Source organism: Ursus americanus, chromosome 32 (assembly GCF_024610735.1).
Source record: "Ursus americanus isolate L20-20 chromosome 32, mUrsAme1.1.p, whole genome shotgun sequence".
Lineage (NCBI taxonomy): Eukaryota > Metazoa > Chordata > Mammalia > Carnivora > Ursidae > Ursus > Ursus americanus.
The window spans coordinates 29,779,506-29,800,703 of NC_142158.1; the positions used below are offsets into that span (position 1 = coordinate 29,779,506).

A 21,198-nucleotide genomic window follows, 5' to 3' on the forward strand; every position below is an offset into this window, starting at 1 on the left:
ACCACACTGGACAGGACTCAACGGGGCAGCATGTGCTGGAACACAGGGCATGTGTCTAAGCCAAGTACTGCAGCCGGAACAGCCACGTGTAATGCCATCCTGCATCAGGACAACTACTTAACCTGATCCAGTCTTGCCCCATTTACATTCTGATCCTTCTATCATTCCTGTTCAGGCTACATAATGCAAACCAAACAGGACACACGAGATTAATTTTTTTTTCTGGCTACAAGTTTGGTCAGCACAAAACAACAAATTTATTTAACACAAAGCAATCTCCAACTTCACTGAGGTGGCTGACCACGTCCACGACCAAATCCGCCTCTCTGCAAGAGAAAACAGACATCAGCGTTAGTAGCACGCCAGGCAGCAGGCCTCGTTATCACAGGACAGGGGCTAGAATGTATGGCTCAAGAGCTCAGGCCATAAATCCCAGCCCCGCCTCTTACTACGAGGTCACATTCACCTCCTAGGCCAGTTTCCACACCTGTAAAATGGGAATATGGATACCCACTCAAGAGTGTGTTCACAAATACACACACATCCCCAGCACAGGACGAGATCTTGTGCCTGCCACACACACCTCCTTTCCACAAATGAGGGCGCAGAGAACACCTGTGTGCGTGGAGACCTGCCACAGGACAGCTGTTGCTGCAACAGTGCTATGGCCGCCCCCGCGCCAGGCATTTTACCCAGACCAACCTCACAAGTACCTGACATAGCTACAATCATAACGTCTATTTTACGGATGCGGAAGCAGGCACGGAGGGGATGTGCCCGATACCACACCATCTGTAGAAGAGAAAGGACGTGACTCCAGCCATCTTGGTTCTAGAGCTCACTCAAGTTTGTAATTCTTAACCCTAAGTTTTAGTTCATGAAATTAAGGGAGTTACAATTACGATGCTCATTAATGAAGAAACCAATACGCCACATGTAGTACTGATTTGGGGGACTCATTTCAGGAATTTACGTATTTACAAAAGTTTGCACACTGTATCTTAATGTAAAAACTCTTGAAATTCATGGATTGGGGGGGGGGGAAGGAACTGCAACAAGGGGCGGGACCCACCGCACTGTATCCTATCCCTAGAACTTGCAGACCCCCAGGGCCAATGCCAGAACAACGACTGTCTCTGGAGAGCCAATAAGGATACTCACAAACTGGAACTCAGTTGCTGACCCAGCCCCGGCCTCAGCTTTCTTGTCGGCACCAGCTGGAAGGAGAAACACCAATTCAGAGTCATCATATGTTACGACCTGTTACAGACCAAGTGAAGAGACAAATCTCCAGCCCAATTCTGCAGGAAAAGCCATGTCAGCAAATGATTAGCATCTAGCTTACAGATAAAGAGATAAAGGACACAAAGGCCTACAGAAGCAAAAAGCAACATTGTCGTGACCATGGTAAAGAACATATAAAATAAAAGATCCAGTGCTGCCCTGACCTATATGGCAGCCACTAGCCCAAACTGAGGTGTGTGCAAAATACATGTAAGATGTCAAGATTTAAGAGAACGCAAAAGATCTCATTAATACTTATACAGTTCACACATTAAAATAACATTTAAAAATATATTGGATTTGGGGAGCCTGGCTGGCTCAGCTGGTAGAGCATGCAACTCCTCATCTTGGGGTTGTAGGTACGAGTCCCATGTTGGGTGTCATCACTTAAAAATAAAATCTTAAAAAATAATAACACGATAAACTATACTGGATTTAAAATATTATCGCTGTAAACTATTTCCACTTGCTGTACATGAGGCCACTAGGAAATGTTATGGTTCACATGAGGGTGGGGAGTGACAGCACCAACAGGGAGCGTAGTCTCCGTAAATCTTGTTCCGTGAGGTCTCTTTTTGGCCCATTTCACACCACAGGCTCTTGTCCCCTCACTCCCCTGCCCCCTTGACAAGCAAGCTACCATGTCCGAAACTCTGTACCTTTGTTCAGGCTGCTCTCACCTGAAATGCTCATCCCCCCTCAACTTGCGGACCCGAGGCTCAGGCCCAACCTCACATCCTCTGGAGAACTACTCCCTGACTGATTCTGCATGTGGTGGGACTTCTAATAAGAGCAACCATTAACTTTCTCTGCACTGACAGCCTGTTGGAAAAATTCTTTCTTACTATCCAGTAACATACTCAAGTCAAGTGCTCACTTCTATTTCACGTTTCAAGAATCAGGAACCATGACAAGAGACAGACAAAAGTGGAATAAGTTAATGAAAATTCCCCTTCATGCCTTGCTTTCATATCATAATTAATTGCTTCTAAACAAGATATAGACTCTTTAAAAAATCCCGAGCCCAGGACGCCTGGGTGGTTCAGTCTGTTAAGCGTCTGCCTTTGGCTCAGGTCATGATCCCAGGGTCCTGGGATCAAGCCCCATGTGGGGCTCCCTGCTCAGCAGGGAGTCTGCTTCTCCCTCTCCCTGCCGCTGCCCCTGTTTGTGCTCTGTCTCAAATAAATAAGTAAAATATATTTTTTTTAAATCTTAAAACAAAACAAAAAAAACAAACCCAAACCCTGGGACGCCTGGGTGGCTCTGCTGGTTAAATGTCTGTCTTTGGCTCAGGCGATGATACCAGCCAGGGTCCTGGGATCCAGTCCTGCATCGGGCTCCTTGCTCAGCAGGGAGACTGCTTCTCCCTCTGCCTGTCACGCCCCTGCTTGTGTGCTAACAAATAAAATCTTAAAAAAAAAAAAAAAAAAAAAAAAAAAGTCCCAAGCCCTACCACGGTCCACAGAGCTATGAGACCCACACCTTCATCTGACTCTCCTGCTGTCTTCTGGTTAAGAAAGCCAGGTATCTTCAGCTCTTCCCCCAGAGAGCCACTGGCTGACTCCTTCCTTCAGGTGTTTGCTTGAATCGTACTTCTTCAGCTTTCCCCGAAAACCCCACTGAAAATTGCACCATCCATCCGCCTGCTTGAATTTTTCCCTGTAGCACCCAGGCAACGGACATATTATATATTCATTTTTGCTTACCACTTTCCTACTACAAAAATGCAATTTCAATGATAAAGGTCTTTTGTCTGTTATACACCCTACTGTCTCTCCAGCTCCCAGAACACTGCCTGGCAAGTCAGATACTGAATATACATTGACTGAACGAACGAACATCTGTTACTCCAGGTCAATGAAAACACCTGCTATTTGAAAACAAGACTTTGAACTATTTTTTTTAAGAAAACAACAAAGATAATTTAAGTGGGTGCCCTCAAGGAGCTTTTGACACAGGAACACAACCACAAAACTAAGAAAAGCATGTTGCTTTCTTGAAAGATTTCAATTTTGCTTTAGTTAAAGGTGAAGAGGGCCTTTCTCCTAATCCCATCCAACAAATCCCTGCAAGGGCAAGAAACATAAAGGACTCCAGCCAGAGATAAATCTTTCCTCGTCACCCTGGCACTTTTAAGGGCTGAGCCCCCACCAGGGTGACTGAAAATCCAGAGATTCTCCCCCAACGCCCCTGATAGAGATGACGCATTACTCACGGGGCACAGCGCTTCGTCTGTAGGTGTCTCTGTCAGCTTCCCCTCGTGTGAGTCTTGCAGGTCGCTCTCCCTCCAGACCTATACAAATTAAACCACACTGTGAATCTAGGGCAATGTGGGAACTCTGTCCCCTTCAGGCCAAGAAAAGTGAAACTGCTCTCTCATTCTCACTGGCAGCAACTTAATTATGATGGGTTAAAGGGGACAGAACTCTTGGACCCAGAGCTGTCAGCTAGAAATTTTGTCATCACTGACACTGGCTCCTCAAAAGTCTAGGAGAATACTTACAATTAAAAGCCCACCCATGTGCAAAAGGATTGCTTTTTTCATTGTATTTCTCAACACAGACACACATTTTCCAATTACTCGGCAAATTAAGCAATCCAACCATTTCTACAAACATCTGAAGAGCCAAAATTCTGAACCTGACCCATCTCTGAAGTGGAAAATCTCCTATGCAAACAGCACCGTAAGCTGAAAGCCCCACCTCCAGTAGTCACAGTGTATATATACAGAGGCCACCAGGAGTCCTTTAGCTGCCCTGGGCTTCTCCACACACCTCACTACAGGCTGTGGGATATATATGAAGGCAGACTTAAAAGCTACTTTCAAAACATTCTCATAAACACCGGAAGTTTAATCTAGTACTCTCTACTTAGTTACCCTGGAACTTTACTTCAAGTCCACATGATTAGAATGTAGACTGCAGTTGATCTAGAACACAGGTTTGAACTGCATGGGTTCATGATTCCTTTTTTGATAAGTAAGAATATAGTAGTACAGAAAATATATTTACTTAAGATTTTCTTAACCTTAAGATTACAGTACAAAACCGATATACAAAATATATGTCAATCAACTATTTGTTATCACTAAGACTTCTGGTTAACAGTAGTCTGTTAATGTTTTCAAAAAATCAAGTTACCCATGGATTTTGGACTATGGCGTTAGGGGTAGGGTCGGGGACGGGGACAATGACAACACAGGCACCCCAACCCTTAAATTGTTCCAGGGTCTACTATATTTTTTTTAAGTATGAGAAGTTAGGATTGAACCTGCAGTGAGTGGCTAAAATAAATAAATGCCAGGTCCCATCTATGCCAACCAAATCAGAATCTGTAGGGGCGCAGACAGTGGAACTCCCCCACTCCCCACCACAGATACATAATCCCACCTACCCACTAGAATCCCCTAAAAAGCAGTCATAAAAAATACAGATTTCTGAGTGCTACCAAGCCTCTCTCCAGAGGAACCCGGACAGTCTGGCGATCATCTGTTTTTAGGAATCTCTGCACCAAGCCCACAAACCGCTCCTCCTACAAAGTTCCTGTGACAAGTTCTTTCAGAACCCAAGGAAAGAGAACCATAACCTCGATGAAATGCAACAATGAGCCAGCGATGACCTCGAGCCAGAATGTAATTCACCATCCCCCTACAAGCACATCCTTTCACACTACGATTATGTACACATCCGTTCTCCCCTATTTGACTTTTGATTATTTTTGCTTCCATTGCCAAGAACTCTAGAAGACTCTCCATTTCTTTCACATGTGGTAAACAGCTTTGCTCCGTCCTGCAAAAGTTACTCAACACTCAACCACATGTGCCTGGACGCAGACTATGTTCTGTGTTTAATGGCACCTCCTGGGATGACCTGAAGACCTGACACGACTGCGGTTCCATGAGAAGTCCCACGCCAGTGGACAAAGGTTCCAGGACTTGGCTGAGGTCCTGCATGCCAGAGCCCCCTCTAAAGTAGGCACCAATGGTGTATTTTAAGACCTCTTCTGTGCCCCCTCCCTCTCAGTTTCACGTATACCCTTCCCCGGAGAAACAGCAGCTTCAGAGCAAACCTTTACACGAACAATGTAACATACCTTTGGGCCGTGGTCTGCCAGTCTCAGGGCGGCTGCGGCGCAGGGTGGCAGGCACAATCTCGGGGGGCAGGTGGAGGTAATCACGGAGATACTGGATACCCTCGTTGGTAAGATACCAGTAGAAATGCCTCCAGGCAAACTGTTCCTTTACGTAGCCTCGTGATTTGAGAGACTGGAAGACAGAACGCGACTGTCAAGACATAACCAGAGGCTTGAATCTACAAACTCGGTGCAAAAGGAAGCTACACTGCGTAGACAAGTTTTCACGGTGTATCTACCTCAGTGCCCTTCAAGGCAGCAAGCAGCTTTGGCTGTCCTGACCTCTCCTTGGAATCTGCCTCGAACATTTAGTGGAAAATCCCTCCCTCTGCACCCCACTCGAGCAGCCCCCAGGCTACCTGCATGGCCTTCATGACGTGAAGGTTGGGCACATTCTTGTCTGCCAGCTCAGGGTGTTTGGGCATGTGGACATCCTTCTTGGCCACCATCACCCCCTCCTTGAAAAGGAGTTCATAAATGGCAATTCGGTTCTTCTTGGGCATCAACATCTGGAAGGAAGCGCATCATCAAGAGCATTTCTGAGCAACGGAGCCAGGGTCCAGCAACCAAGCTCAGGACCCCAGAACGACCCCCAGGGAATCACTGCCCAATGGGCTGCAACCTCAAACCACACCGAGGAAAACATGCAGGGAGAAGAATTTCAAACCCTGCAAAACTGAAAGCCGCCAGTTACCCCCCTTCGCCTCCCAAAAACGCTTGAGAGAAAAGTTGCCGTGACTTTCGAGCAGAACAGGAGCAGGGTTACTGTTCGCTCCAGACTTCATTCTCACCCCACAAAAGTATAACGTGGGGACGGCGGGCGCAAACCCTGTCTGTATTCCCGGAGCATCTGGGGGAACATCAGCAACTGTCCCTAGCGCGGAACAGCGCGGCACACCTTCGGGGACGCAGGGAGGACCCGGAGGGGAGCCAGCCCTCCATTGTCAGGCCGCTGACCCCAAATTAAAGGGCCAAGGCCTTCGCGCCCTCATCTCCTACCGCTCTTCACCCAGACTAGAGCTCCAGGGCCAGGCAAAGAGGCGGCCCGGGGTGAGGGACTCCGATTCGAAACAAAAGCGGGCGAGCGGGGCGCAGTCTCCCTAACCTCGCCAGAAGAGTCGCCGCGACACAAGGGCTTCCAATTCTGCCCTCCTCGGCCTCCGCCAACGGGACGCCAATCTTCTACCAGCGCCCCACTAGCCCCCCCGAAGTGCGCCCCCGGCCCCCTCACCACTCAAAAATGGGCGTGCGGGGAGCTGGAGAGCGGCCCCCCCGCCCCGACCAAGGGGAGGAGCGGCGACTACAACAGCCGGAGAGTCAGGATGGACGCCGATGGAACCCGGACCACGGAGAAACTCACCTCGGCTGCTGCTACGTCCGGGGCCGGGGCTGGAAAGGAAGGGGCATGCGCGGCGCGGTGCGGCGTCTCTTCCGGGCTGGCGTGCTCCGCCTCCCGCGAGGACCCACGGGCTGCCTGGGGTGGCCTCGGCGGTGCCTGAGAGACCGGTGACTCCGGACCTTGGCGGACCTTGACCTCCCTGGTGACACACACACGTGGGAACCGCCGCTGGAACCTGTGAGACTGCGTGCTTGATCGGAAAACGGTTACTTTAATGCTTGGACAGGCACTTTAGAAACGCTACTTCTTTATTTCCTACCGATGAATTAACTTACTATTATGGAAATAATAGATGCTCTTTGCGCGGGGAGAGAACATACAGACAAAACAATAACAATAATAAAAGAATAAAACAGAATCCATTAACACTTCGGTATATGTTCTTCCTAACTCAAAGGCACCTAAGCGAATATATGTATGTATTTGACAAAAATGGGATGTTTTGCGTGTACATTATGTAAGATGTGGCGGGTGACCTGTGTTTTTCCACTTACCAATACATCATGAATCTCTTTTCATGTTAATACTTAAATTGTAATCACAGTAGTCCACTGGTGGATAGTTTAATAAACACTCTATGACTGGATATATATTTTTAAAACCTTTCACTATTATAAGTAATAATACCACACACATATTTGCACAATCGTCCAATATTTTCCTTAGGCTATGTTCCTGGAAGTTGTAATTATTGAGTAATAAAGTACACATTTTTACATTTTTGACACAGTCTACATTGACTTCCAGGAAGGATTATCAATTTCATTGTAGTCATCAGTTATTAACAAGACTCACTTCCCCATTAACCCTGGGGGGTTGGATAATATTCTCATTTATTTTTTGTCAGTCTGATAGATAAGAAATATTAATTTCATTGCTTTTTAAATTTACTTTCCTTGATTACTTCTGTGGCTCAGCATTTGTATTCCTTCTTTTATAAATCGTTCATTTCCATGATCAGTTTTCGTATTGAAAGTTTTTTGCTATTGATTTGAAATCACTCTTTACATATGAAACCTATTAATCCTTTGTCATGTACTTTTTCAAGGATTTCCCCCCTTTTTTCATTTGTCTTAATTTTCATGGTATTTTGAAGTAGAAGTTTCACATTTCTTTATATCCAAATCTTTATGGTTTCAGACTTTGGTACAATGCTTAAAAAAGTCACTCAACATCTCAAGATTATATAAATATTCACCTAGGTTTTTTCAAGTATTTTTTTGTGGTTTTATTTAAAAATAAATATTTGTCAGTTTTGCAAGATGGCAAGAATTCTGGAGCTTGGTTGCACAACAATGTGAATTAATACTACTGAACTGTATACTTAAAAATGGCTAAGAGACACCTGGTGGCTTAGTCAGTTGGGTATCTGTTGAATTCCACTCAGGTCATGATCTCGGGGTCCTGGTATTGAGCCCCAAGTTGGGCTCTGCGCTCATACTGGAGTCTGCCTGAGGATTCTCTCTCCTTCTGCCTCTGCCCACCCCCCTGCTCACGCACTTTCTCTCTCTCAAATAAATAAATGAATCTTTAAAAAAATGGTTACGATAGTAAATTTTATGTTATGTATATTTTACCACAATTAAAAAAATAAGTATTCACAATGTGTTTACAGAAAATTTTTAAAAAGAATCTTGAACATATGGACAAGGAGCAACATAATCTAAGGATTGGTCAAGATTGAAAAAATACAATAAAACTTCCAGATGTGAAAACTAAAATGATTGACATTTAAAACTTAATTTAAAAAGAATAAACAATAGGGGCGCCTGAGTGGCTCAGTCCTTAAGCGTCTGCCTTCGGCTCAGGGCGTGATCCCGGTGTTATGGGATCGAGCCCCACATCAGGCTCCTCTGCTATGGGCCTGCTTCTTTCTCTCCCACTCCCCCTGCTTGTGTTCCCTCTCTCGCTGGCTGTCTCTCTCTCTGTCGAATAAATAAATAAAATCTTTAAAATAAATAAATAAAAATAAAAAGAATAAACAATAGACTTGACACACTTGAAGAATAAACAATACTTTTCACACATTTCTGTGAAATGGAAGGTAGAAGTGAAAAAAAATATTCACAGTGCAGTCCAGAGATTAAAAGAGATGGAATATTTGAAAGAAAGGATAGAGAGAGAAAGTCTCCTATATATCTAAGTGAAATCTCATAGGGAAATAATAGAGAATGTAAGAAAGAGACCCTCAGAATGTTTTCCAGAATTAGTGGAAAATAACACACCTCAGATTCACTGAGCTCATCAAATCCCAAGTTGGATTACATAAAAACATATCCATCCCCACAAACAAAAGAACCCAAATAACATTAAAATATATATATATATGTATATATGTATATATATATATATATATATATATATATATATATATACCCATGCCTATAATATCATAATGAAATTGCACCACATCAAAAACAGAAAAAAACAACAACAAATGAAGAGAAGATCTGAAAAGCAGGAAAAGACAGGTAGGACTGCTCTCTTCCTAGCAGCAACAATGGAATGCCCTCTATTGAAATACAGTCTCCTAAGTCTCTTCTTTATGATAGCTAGGGTGATCCCTCTACAACATCAAACCATGTCATTCCCCTGCTTAAAACCCTCAATGATTCCCTTGTTCACCTGCAAAAATATTTAATCTTTTTTGTGACTTAATTATGTTTAGATCTTTTAGCCTCCAGGAATGTTTTCTAATGTAAAATGTTTCCCTCCAAAGGGTTAGCTGCCATCTCAACATCATTTCTTCAATAAGCTAAGCTTCTATTTCTCTGAAATATCACTATATTGTTATGAGAGATGAATTCAGTTTTAGATTTTGTTGCATTCATGCCTATGAGACACACTGGTGAAAATACCAGTATAATTTTACTTTATTTTTTATTTTTCAAGTTTTTATTTTAATTCTGGTTAGTTAACATACAGTATTATGTTAGTTTCAGGTGTGCAGTATAGTGATTCAACCCCAGTATAATTTTAGATAAAGAACTCAGAATTTGTCCTGTGGGAGAGAGCTGGGTTAGATTAGGTAAGGGAATAATCTAAGATGTTGTAAGGATCTGAGATCATCTAGAGACAGTGTAGAGTGAGAAGGGGATGAGGAGGGACCCCACAGAACTTCCCAGCTCACCCTGAAATGAACTGGGAATACACATGGATGGTATTCCTGTGGGTGTCTCCTTCCCTGGATAGAGCCTTGTGATGGGCAAGGACAATGCTTTTCTCCCTCAGCATCCTCTCCAGCAGTGAGCGCAATATCTCACACATTAGGTATACTTAAAAAATGTTTCCAGAATAAACAGTAACCTCATGGGAAGCAGAAAAGATAAGGGGTTATTAAGTAGGGAAGGACGAATAATAACTTCCGACTTCCCAGAAGACCTCTCCCATGACAGTATATCCTTGAGTTCACTTGAATTCCATTCAACAGTTAGGCACGGAGCACCTGGAGCTGGGCCAGGTGGGGAGGAAAGGCTGGGGGCAGGAACACACATGGACCCCACGCCAAGCATCAAATACCTGTGTATTTGTGCTGGGAGCTATGAAGAAGATGATCAGGGTGACAGAGAGTAATGGGGAGCGAGGAGGTTGAAACCGATGGAGGAGTTGAGCATGGGTTGAGAACAGGCTGGGAACAGGCTCCTGCAAAAGGCTCCACCGCAGAGGAGCACTTGAATTGAAAGGCAGCCAGCGTGGCTAGGACATGGTGAACAAGGAAGGCACACTGGGACAGGTACAAGTGGCCTCGGGAAGGAGTTAGGAGTTTATTCAAAGTGTAATGAAAAGCCACAGGTTCCAAGAAGTAGTGACGGGGTGCCTGGCTGGCTCAGTCCGTAGAGCACGTGACTCTTGATCGCAGGGTCCTTTTTTTCCCCATGGTTATTTTGTATTTTATTGAACTGATGTACATTTCACCGTTTCTGAGACGTAAAGTTAACAGAGGACTAAGAATGTGGAATGGAAAAGAGGGAGAAGCCATTCACAGATTTGACTAAACTAGAAAGGTACATAATTCTTTGGGCTGAAATCGAGGGAAAATCCTGCTGAACTGAAAAGAGGTCCTTGGTTTCTATCAAAAATCTCCTAAAGCCTCTTTTAATAGAAGGATCAGCTTATGGAAAAACTCCCAAATTGCACAAAACTCCATTAGGCAGGAGAAATGGGCGGGATAGAAGGACTTGGGCTATGGGGGAAGATCTGTGGCAGGGACGGCTGGGCTGGAGGGCCCGGCTCAGGCCCCGGACCTGGAGGTAGGAGCAGGCTGGGAAGAAGTCTAGAGGCCGATTAGCGTATTCACCCAAAGCCGTTACTTCCTAGTCAGTCTGTAGGATGTGGCTGCTTTCCTCAGACAGGGGTTGCAAGGTCCACATTGGGTGTAGAGATTACTTAAAAATAAAATCTTAAAAAAAGGTAGTGGCAGGATCAGATGTATGTTTTAAGATTAACTTTATAAAGATCAACACCATTTTCACTACTCCCATGTTATGCTGTGCTTAAGGTATAAGTATGTCACCTGCCACTCGTTAAAGACGAAGAAACCCCAAAGAACCAAAAGCCCAGAGTGCCTGGGTGGCTCAGTCAGTTAAGTGTCTGCCTTTGGCTCAGGTCATGATCCCAGGGTCCTGGGGTCCAGCCTAAGTCCGCCTCCCTGCTCAGGGGGAGTCTGCTTCTCTCCCTCCCTCTGCCCCTCCCCCTGCTTGAGCGCGCTCATGTGTGCCCACACTTGCTCTCTCTCTCTCTCTCTCTCTCTCTCGCAAATAAGTAAATAAAATCTTCAAAAAAAAAAAAAAAAAAAGAACCAAACGCCCAAAGCTGAGGCTTAGAGAAATAGTTGTTTCTTTCTAGGTCACAGAGGTAACAGGTGATGGAACTGGAGTCTGACTGCTCCCTTAGGCTTTCTCTCTGCAGTGGGGTGGGTTTTTTTTTGCTCTGGCCAAGGGCAGGGGCTACCAGCCAGAGCTCAGAACTCAGTGCAGCTAGAGGAGGGGCTCTGACTCTCCAGGGATTTGATCTCACCCCTGTTGCCCGTTAGAATCCCTTGGGAGGTTTTTAAAAACCCATTCACCCAGGCCACACCCCAGACCAATTTAGTCAGCCGCTCTGGGGTGGAGCCCAGGCGTATTTTATTTTTCCGTTTTTCTTGACGTGTAATATATGTACAGTAAAGTGCACAACTCTTCAGCTTCCAACTCAATGTATTTGTGTGTGTGTGTGTGTGTGTGTGTGTGTGTGTGTGTGTGTAAATCCGTGTTAACTACCGTCTGGATCAAGAGGATCGAGAGACGGAGTATGATCAACCCTAAAAGTCTCCAGTCAATGCCCCGCGCCCGCTCCCAGGGACGCACTCTCCTGACTGACGGCACCGCAGATGTACCTGTCGGTGTCTGGCTAACCCCCCCCCCCCCCCCCCCCCGGTCAGTCAGATCTGTGAGAATCCATGTCATTGCGCTTAGCAGTTTGTTGCTTTTGTTGCTGCGTGACATCCGCTGTATAGATATACCACAATTTGCCTATTTACCAGCTGATGGACATCTGAGTTTTTTCCAGTGTTTGGCCACCGTAAATAAAACTGCTGAGAACGTTCTTATACACGTCTTCTGGTGGACATGGGTGCTGGGCAGCGGCATTTCTAAAGCAGCCAACCTTGAGAACCATCAGCTTTGAGGATTCTAGAAACTCCCGAGAGCTCTTGCAGAAGATGGAAGTCAGGGTCTGGGGCCCTGGGGCCCCTGGGAGCCCCAGGTCGGAAATGAGTACACCACGGCTTGTAAAGATTTTCTAGTTGCAGTTCCTTCCGTTTTGAGGTTCCGGAGCCTTTAGTAGGAATATGTGAAGTGCCAAGAATGGAGGGAGACTTGGGGAGCAGTGCCCCCGAGGGCCAGCATGGTGGCCTCTATTTCTGAGTCTCTGGGAAGAGGGTGGACACGCCCTTTCATAGCCCAGGTAAGGTGAGGCACTGGCTGTCACAGCAGTGCATCAAACGTCCCCAGCAGACACCTTGGGCCTCACCGTTTCCCCACATCTCTCTTCACCACATCTAGAATAGCTTTCTAATCCTGTAGCCTGTTACTTCCTCCCACTCCTGAAGAAACCTCCTCAAAAGAGCCATCTGTGCTGCGAATTTTCATTTATAGCTCGCACAGCATATGTGAGTTTGTGCTATGTAGGTAGATGGCTGCTGATACGTTCCTGGACACGCACACACACGCCCACGCCCCCACACACACACGCATGCGTACATGCATGTGTGCGCCAGTCGCCCACACCTGGCGCCGTGCGGCTGACGGTGGGATTTCTCCCGGCTCAGTATCCTCCAAAGGGAGCCTGACCATCCCCTCCACAGGGGCACACTGTATATGGACAACCTCTCCTTCAGTGACTGTCACCTCTTTGCCTGTCATTGTGTGGGGCAGCTCCTCTGAACTGCCCCGCCTGGAGCCATGATTATTTCCCCAAATTATTTGATAACGATCAGTGTGGAGGCAAAAACGGTAGACAGAGTTCAAGGAATGCCACATCTTCACAGCCTGTTGGATCTGTTGCCTTGCAGCCCTCTCGTTACTGCGGCAGAGATGATCCACGTGGCTGTCAGGGTCTGGTTCATCCCCCGTCACCTGTAAACCTCTGAGCATTTCTCATACTCCCTTGTTTTCTTTTTAACTGTCTAATTACATTTTTGAATACCTGTTTACAGCTGGAAAAACTGACGCTTGGGAAGTTTTGGAACGTCAGCTCCGTGAGGGCGGGGATTTCTGCCAGCAGAGTGCGTTGCTGGTAAGCTGGTATCCCAAGCAGCCCAGGACAGTGCCTGGCACACAGGAGGGGCTCAGGAAAGATTTCTTAATACATGAAGCTTGTGGTGCATTTTGGTTTTGAAACTCCTAGCTCAGGGCGCCTGGGTGGCTCAGTTCGTTAAGCACCTACCTTCGGCTGGGGTCATGGTCCCAGGGTCCTGGGATCAAGCCCTACATTGGGCTCCCTGCTCAGGGGGGAGTCTGCTTCTCCCTCTCCCACTCCCCCTGCTTGTGCTCTCTTGCTCTCTGTCAAATAAATAAATAAAATCTTTGAAAAAGAAGAAGAAAGAAACTCCTAGCTCAATATCCTTTCCCCACTCAGTTTCTTTCCTCAGCACAGTCCACCAGCTCAAGCAAGGTAGCCACGCTCCTCTCTGGAGTTCCCTCTCCCGGCCCCCATTTGAGCTTCTCTCTACCTTTGCTGTTGAGAGCACAGACTCCTACCCAGCCTGCTGCAAATCTCCAACCTCGTGGAGTTGAGGGAAGGATGACAAGAGTTCACACAAGGGATGCATTTGGAGCAGGGTCTTGCACACAGTAAGCACTCAAGAAATGTTGTATCATCTTAAATTTTTTAAATTTATTTTTCACTATTTCATTATAAAATAAAATATGGGAAACCACAGGGGCGCCTGGGTGGCACAGCGGTTAAGCGTCTGCCTTCGGCTCAGGGCGTGATCCCGGTGTTACGGGATCGAGCCCCACATCAGGCTCCTCTGCTATGAGCCTGCTTCTTCCTCTCCCACTCCCCCTGCTTGTGTTCCCTCTCTCGCTGGCTGTCTCTGTCTGTGTTAAATAAATAAATAAAATCTTAAAAAAAAAATGGGAAACCACAGAAAATAAAGGCATAGGGGCACCTGGGTGGCTCCGTCAGTTAAGTGTCTGCATTTGGCTCCTGGGTCCTGGGATCAAGCCCCATGTGGGGCTCGATGCTCAGCGGGGAGCCCGCTTCTCTCTCTGCCTCTGCCCCTCCCCCTGCTTGTGCTCTCTCCCTCTCTCAAATAAATAAATGAAATCTTAAAAAAAAAAAGAAAAGAAAGGTATAGCTTCGTGAATTTTTATAAGGCAAATGCCCTTGTAACCACAATACCAACTTTAAGTTTTGACAAATATATGCAGTCATGTAACTACCAATCATGATATAAGAGCATTTGCATTCACCCAAAAAATTCCATTGTGCCCCTTTGTGCCTCACAGGGTCCAGGCGGCTACTGCTTTTTGTCACTACAGATTAAATTTCCCTTTTCTAAAATTTTGTATAAATGAAATCATATGGTATATTCTTTTTTTGTGAATAGCTTCTTTCACTCCGCATAATGGTTTTAAAATTTATTCTTGTTGTAGCCTGTTTCAGTATTTCCTTTCTACTGCTCCTGTGTAGTATTCCATTGAACAAATATTTTGGGTACATTTATGCATTCCACTTTTGATGGACATCCAGGTTGTTAGTGGTGTTTGGCTATCATGAATAAAGCTGCTGTGAACATTAGTATACAGGTTTTGTCATGGACATATGCCTCCATTCTCTTGGGTAAATAGCTGGGAGTGGGATTGCTAGATTGCATAGGAGGCATGTGTTAAAATTTACGTGAGGGGCGCCTGGGTGGCTCAGTTGGTTAAGTGTCTGCCTTCGGCTCGGGTCATGATCCTGGGACCCTGGGATCAGGCTCCTTGCTCAGCGGGTAGCCTGCTTCTCCCTCTCCCTCTGCCACTACACCTGCTTGTGCTCTCTCACTCTCTGAGGGAAAAAAAAAATCTTGGGCGCCTGGGTGGCTCAGTCAGTTAGGTGTCTGACTCTTGGTTTCAGCTTAGGTCACGATCTTGCGGTCATGGGATCGAGCCCCACGTTGGGCTCCTTGCTCAGGGCAGAGTCAGCTCCAGAATCTTTCTCCCTCTCCCCCTACCCGCTTGCATGTGTGCGTGCTCTCTCTCTCGCTCTCCAATAAATAAATAAGATCTTTTTAAAAAAAGGAAAGTAAATAAAATCTTTTACCCATTACAATGTTTTGAAATTGTGATAAGATATGCATACCACAAAACTTTCCACCATAACCATTTTTAAGTGTATGGTCAGTCTTTTGCCTCTTTCTTTTTCTTTTCTTTTTTTTTTTTTAAGATTTTATTTATTTATTTGACAGAGACAGAGACAGCCAGTGAGAGAGGGAACACAACCAGGGGGAATGGGAGAGGAAGAAGCAGGCTCATAGCGGAGGAGCCTGATGTGGGGCTCGATCCCACAACACCGGGATCATGCCCTGAGCCAAAGGCAGACACTTAACCGCTGTGCCACCCAGGTGCCCCTTTTTGCCTCTTTCTAAACCTGGATCATTTTTCCTCTTATTACTGAATTGTAGGAGTGATTTATATAATCTGGATGCCAGTCTTTTTTCAGATATATGTGTTATGAATATTTTCTCCTACTCTGTAGCTTGTCTTTTCATTTCCTTAACAGTGTCTTTTGAAGACCAGAAGTTTCAAAGTTAATTAATTAATTATTAATAGTCTAATTTATTAATGTTTTAACAACCATGCTTTTGTGTTCTAAGAAATCTTTGTTTACCTGAAGGGCATAAGGATTTGTTTTCCTTTAGAAGTTTTGTCATTTTAACTTTTACGCTTACATCTATGATCCATTTCAAATTAAATTTTGTGTGTGGTGTAAGGATTAAGAGTCTTTTTGTTTCTGATGGACATCTAGTTCTTCCAGTATATTTGTTGAAAAGACGATTCTTTCCACATTGAACAACTTTGGCGCCTTTGTTGAAAATCAATAGACCATAAATTTGTGGACCTGCTTCTGGACTCTTTTCTCCTTCATTGTTCTGTAGGTCTGTCCTGACACCAGCAGCACACTTCCTTGATGCTGTCGCTTTACAGAAAGTCTTGAAATCGGGTAGTTTTTTTAGCTTTGTTCTTTTTGTTTTTATTAATTGTTTTGATTTGCTCATTAAAAAATTTTTTTTGAGGGATGCCTGGGTGGCTCAGTCAGTTAAACGTCTGCCTTTGGCTCAGGTCATGATCCCAGGGTCCTGGGATCGAGTCCAGCATCAGGCTTCTTGCTCACTGGGGAGTCTGCCTCTCCCTCTGCCTGCCGCTCCCCCTGCTTGTGCTGACTCTCACTTTCTCTCTCTGACAGATAAATAAATAAAATCTTAAAATAAAATAAAATAAATTTTTGAAAAGCATCATAAAGACAAAGAAAGACTTTTTTTAAAAAAAGATTTTATTTATTTGTCAGAGAGACCGTGTGCACAAGCAAGGGGAGCAAGGGGAGCGGCAGGCAGAGGAGAAGCAAGCCCCCCGCTGAGCAAGGAGCCCAACGCAGGACTCAACCCCAGGATCCTGGGATCATGACCTGAGCCGAAGACAGCCACTTAACCAACTGAGCCACCTAGGTGTCCCTAGGCAAGGAAAGATTTGCAGATTGAAGGAGATTAAGGAGAAATACCTAAATGCAATGTGGGATCCTGGATCAGAGCCTGGAAACAAAAAGGGACATTAGTAAAAAATTCATGAAATTAAAGTCAGATCTGTGGCTTCATTAGTGTTGTACCCATGTTACCTTCCTATTCTTGGTGATACAGAGACTAACACTAAGAGAAGCAAGGTGGAGGGGGATGAGGGAGCAGAAGGCTAGCTGAAGACAGAGCATAAGCTGACACCCTGCAACCTCCCCTCGCCCCCCACTCCTGGGTGAGACATGTGTGACATTCTTCCAGGAATCTCCCAACTATCTTAATGTTAATACCTTGCTAGAGGGGAAAACAACCTTAACCTTCACAATGGCAAGGCCCCTGGTATCATGTAGGTATCTTATAAGTCAGTCCTCCTTAGCATATGAAAGTTCTTTAGATATTTGTTTATTTATGTATGTAGTTATTTATTTTTATTATGTTCAGGTAGCCACTGTATAGGACACCATTAGTTTTTGATATAATGTTCAATGATTCATTAGTTGTGTATAACACCCATGCTCATCTTTTCCTTACTTCCCCCAACTCCTGAGTATATGATCAGCACTCCTCAAGACCCCGGGGCAGCAGCTCTTTCTGCCCACGGGTCCTGTCCCCGTGCTTTAATAAAGCACCATTTTGCACCAAAGACGTCTCAAGAATTCCTTCTTGGTCATCGGCTCCGAACACCACCCCGCCGATATTCCAAAAGCCTATCAAACGATGTAAGACAACTCTTGGTACTATTCTTGCAACTTTTCTCTAGGTCTCAAATTAGGTCAGAATAAAAAGGTTTTTTATTTTTATTTTTTAAAAAATATTTTATTTATTTATTTGAGAGAGAGAGAGAGTGTGTGTGCGCGCGCGCACACAATGGGGGGAGGGGCAGAGGGAGGGCAGGGGAAGGGGCAGGGAAGGGCAGGGAGAGTAGCAGGCTCCATGCTGAGCAGGGAGCTGGATGGGGGGATTCATCCCCCACTTAACCAACCGAGCCACCCAGGTGCCCCTAAAAAAGTGTTTTTAAATGTGCAAACACTGACTGTAACAGCTGTACCAGTCTGGTGCGGGAGGGGCAGGGGCTACGAGAGACTCTACTTGACGCTCAATTTTGCCGTGAATCTGTAACTGCTCTGGGCCGCCTGACTGGCTCAGTCAGTGGAGCGCGTGACTCCTGATTTTAGCATCGTGAGTTTGAGCCCCACATTGGGTGTAGAGGTTATTTAAAAATAAAATCTTAAAAAAAAAAAACCTCTAAAAAACAAGGTCTATTAAAAAAGAAAAAAGAAAAAGGTGTAAATAAAAAAGAATGAGATAGAAAAAAAAGCTTAATATGACTTTTTTTTGGGAGGGCAGATAGTTTTCTCCCACTCTTTTTGTTGTTGCTGTGGTAAAATACCTGTAACATACAATTTACCGTCTTCACTATTATTAAGTGGACAGTTCAGAGGCATTAAGCACATTCACACTGTTGTGCAACCATCTCCACCTCCCATCTCCAGAACTCTTCTCATCTTGCAAAACTGAAACTCTATACTCATTAAACAATAACTTCCCGTCCCCCCTCCACCCAGCCTCTGACAACCACCATTTATTTTCTGTCTCTATGTTTTGACTACTCTAAGTATCTAATATAAGTGGAATCATACCGTATTTGTCTTCTGTGGCTGGTTTATTTCACTTAGCATGACGTCCTCAATCTTTATGTTGTCGCACACACACACAATAGGCACAAATGAAGAGAATGAGAAAGAAAAAAAATTGATATGTCTTTAAATTCTCTTTTAATCTGTAGGTTCTCCCTCTGTATTAGTTTTTCTATGCTGTGTAACAAATTGTCACAAATTTAGTTGGTTAAAACTAAGCACATTTTTTAAAAAAATTATTATTTTAAAATGTTTTTTGGGGCACTTGGGTGGCTCAGTTGGTTGAGTGTCTGACTCTTGATTTCAACTCAGGTCATGATCTCAGGGTCATGGGATTGAGCCCCAGGTCAGGCTTCACGCTTAGTGGGGAGTCTGCTTGAGATTCTCCCCCTCGCCCTCTGCCCCACTCCCCACTCGCTCATGCACTCTTTCTCTCTCAAATAAATAAATAAATCTTAAAACATGTTTTTAATTCAAGTATAATTAACATAGAGTGTTATATTACTTTCAGGTATACAATATAATGATTCAACAATTCTGCACGTCTCAGCGCAGATCAAAAGAAGTGTACTTTTTTTTTTCCATCATCACGACAAGTGCACTTCTTAATCCCCATAACCTATTTCCCCCATCCCCCTGCTGACTCTGGTAACCATCAGTTTGTTTTCTATAGTTAAGAGTCTGTTTCTTGGTTTGTCTCTCTTTTTTCTTCCTTTGCTCTTTTGTTTTGTTTCTTAAAATCCACATATAAGTGAAATCATATGATATTTGTCTTTCTCTGCTGGACTTATTTCACTTAGCATTATACCCTTAAGGTCCATCCATGTTGTTGACAATGGCAAGATTTCACTATTTTTTTATGGCTGAGTAATATTCCGTTGTATATAGACATCACGTCTTCTTTATGCATTCATCTATGGATGGATACTTGGGTTGCCTCCACATCTTGGCTATTGTAAATAACGCTGCAGTAAACACAGAGGTTCATGTATCTTTTCAAATTAGTGTTCTCGGGGCGCCTGGGTGGCACAGCGGTTGAGCGTCTGCCTTCGGCTCAGGGCGTGATCCCGGCGTTGTGGGATCGAGCCCCACATCAGGCTCCTCTGCTATGAGCCTGCTGCTTCCTCTCCCACTCCCCCTGCTTGTGTTCCCTCTCTCGCTGGCTGACTCTGTCTCTGTCAAATAAATAAATAAAAAAATCTTTAAAAAAAAAAAAAAAACAAATTAGTGTTCTCATTTTTCTTTGGGTAAATACCTGGTAGTGTGATTACTGGATCATATGATATTTCTATTTCTCACTTTTTGAGGAACCTGCGTACTGTCTTCCAGAGTGGCTGCCCAATTTGCTTTCCTACCGACAGTGCAAGAGGGTTCCTTTTTCTCTACATCCTTGCCATACTTGTTATTTCTCGTGTTTTTGATTTTAGCCATTTTGACAGGTGTGAGGTGCTATCTCATTGTGATTTAATTTGAACACACATTTATTATCTCACAGCTTCCACAGGTCCAAAGGCTGGGCATGACTGCATTGGGTCCTCTGCTCAGGGTCTCATAGGCTGCAATTAATGTGTCGGCCAGGCTGCATTCTTGTCTGGTTGTCCAACTGGGGAAGACTCCATGTTTAAGCTCATTTAGGTTGTTGGCAGAACTCGCTGCCTTCCCGTTGCATAACTGAGAGCGCCAGCTGTGTGCTGGCTGTTGAATGTGGCTGCCTTTAGGTTCTAGGAAGTGCCCCAAATTTCTTGCCATGTGACCCTCTCCATAGGCTGTTCATAGCATGGCTGTTTTCTTTTCTTTTCTTTTTTTTTAAGAGTTTTTATTTATTTGACAGAGATAGAGACAGCCAGCGAGAGAGGGAACACAAGCAGGGGGAGTGGGAGAGGAAGAAGCAGGCTTCCAGCAGAAGAGCCTGACGTGGGGCTCGATCCCAGGACTCTGGGATCACGCCCTGAGCTGAAGGCAGACGCTTAACGACTGAGCCACCCAGGCGCCCTGTGGCTGTTTTCTTATTCAAGACAAACAAGAGAGTCTCTCCCTCCTGTTAAGATGGAGTCTTATATAATAAAACATAGTCATGATAGTGACATCCCATCACCTTTGCCACATTCTCTTGGCTAGGAGCAAGTCACAGGTAGCACTTGCACTCAAGAGGAAGGGATCATACACGGACATGACTCATTGGGGGTCACTTAGGGTATGTTGGCCACACTCCCACCCACTTCTTTTCTTAACAGTTACTTTATTGAAGTACTGGGCTGTTATTGCAGAGCTTCCCAGTCTGATTTCCCCTTTTTTTTTTTAAGATTTTATTTATTTATTTGAGAGCAAGCGTGCATGAGTGGGGGGAGGGGCAGAGAGAGAAGGAGAGGGAGAGAATCTCAAACAGACTCTGTGCTGAGCATGGAGCCCAACGTGGGGCTTGATCTCACGACTCTGAGATCAGGACCTGAGCCAAAACCAAGAGTCAGATGCTCAATCGACTAAGCCAGCCAGGC

At 44.9% G+C, this 21,198-nt stretch overlaps 1 protein-coding gene across 3 annotated transcripts; it reads right to left on the reverse strand.

Moving 5' to 3' along the window:
• Positions 1-233: 233 nt before the first annotated feature.
• On the reverse strand, positions 234-6,902 carry RPS10 (ribosomal protein S10). 3 transcript variants are annotated; one of them, XM_045795476.2, is made up of 6 exons: positions 6,776-6,902; positions 5,775-5,924; positions 5,377-5,548; positions 3,500-3,577; positions 1,162-1,217; positions 234-792 (listed from the first exon to the last, which is right to left on the reverse strand). In XM_045795476.2, the coding sequence occupies exons 2-6, from the start codon at positions 5,922-5,924 to the stop codon at positions 463-465; spliced, it is 786 nt and encodes a 261-aa protein (XP_045651432.1). In that variant the 5' UTR covers positions 6,776-6,902; the 3' UTR covers positions 234-462. The 3 variants fall into 3 exon arrangements, with proteins under 3 accessions (XP_045651432.1, XP_045651433.1, XP_087714271.1); XM_045795477.2 differs by having other exon boundaries at positions 234-326; positions 6,776-6,901; XM_087858145.1 differs by lacking the exon at positions 6,776-6,902 and adding an exon at positions 6,647-6,745.
• Positions 6,903-21,198: the final 14,296 nt, after the last annotated feature.

What these genes read in the sequence shown, in the direction of transcription:
- RPS10 (XM_045795476.2), bottom strand. Translation starts at nt 5,924, where the DNA reads ATGTTGATGCCCAAGAAGAACCGAATTGCCATTTATGAACTCCTTTTC. An exon ending in ACGTCATGAAGGCCATGCAG is followed by an intron (nt 5,549 to 5,774) that starts GTAGCCTGGGGG and finishes TCTGTCTTCCAG; the next exon opens with TCTCTCAAATCACGAGGCTA. An exon ending in CAGACGAAGCGCTGTGCCCC is followed by an intron (nt 1,218 to 3,499) that starts GTGAGTAATGCG and finishes TTCTCCTTCCAG; the next exon opens with CTGGTGCCGACAAGAAAGCT.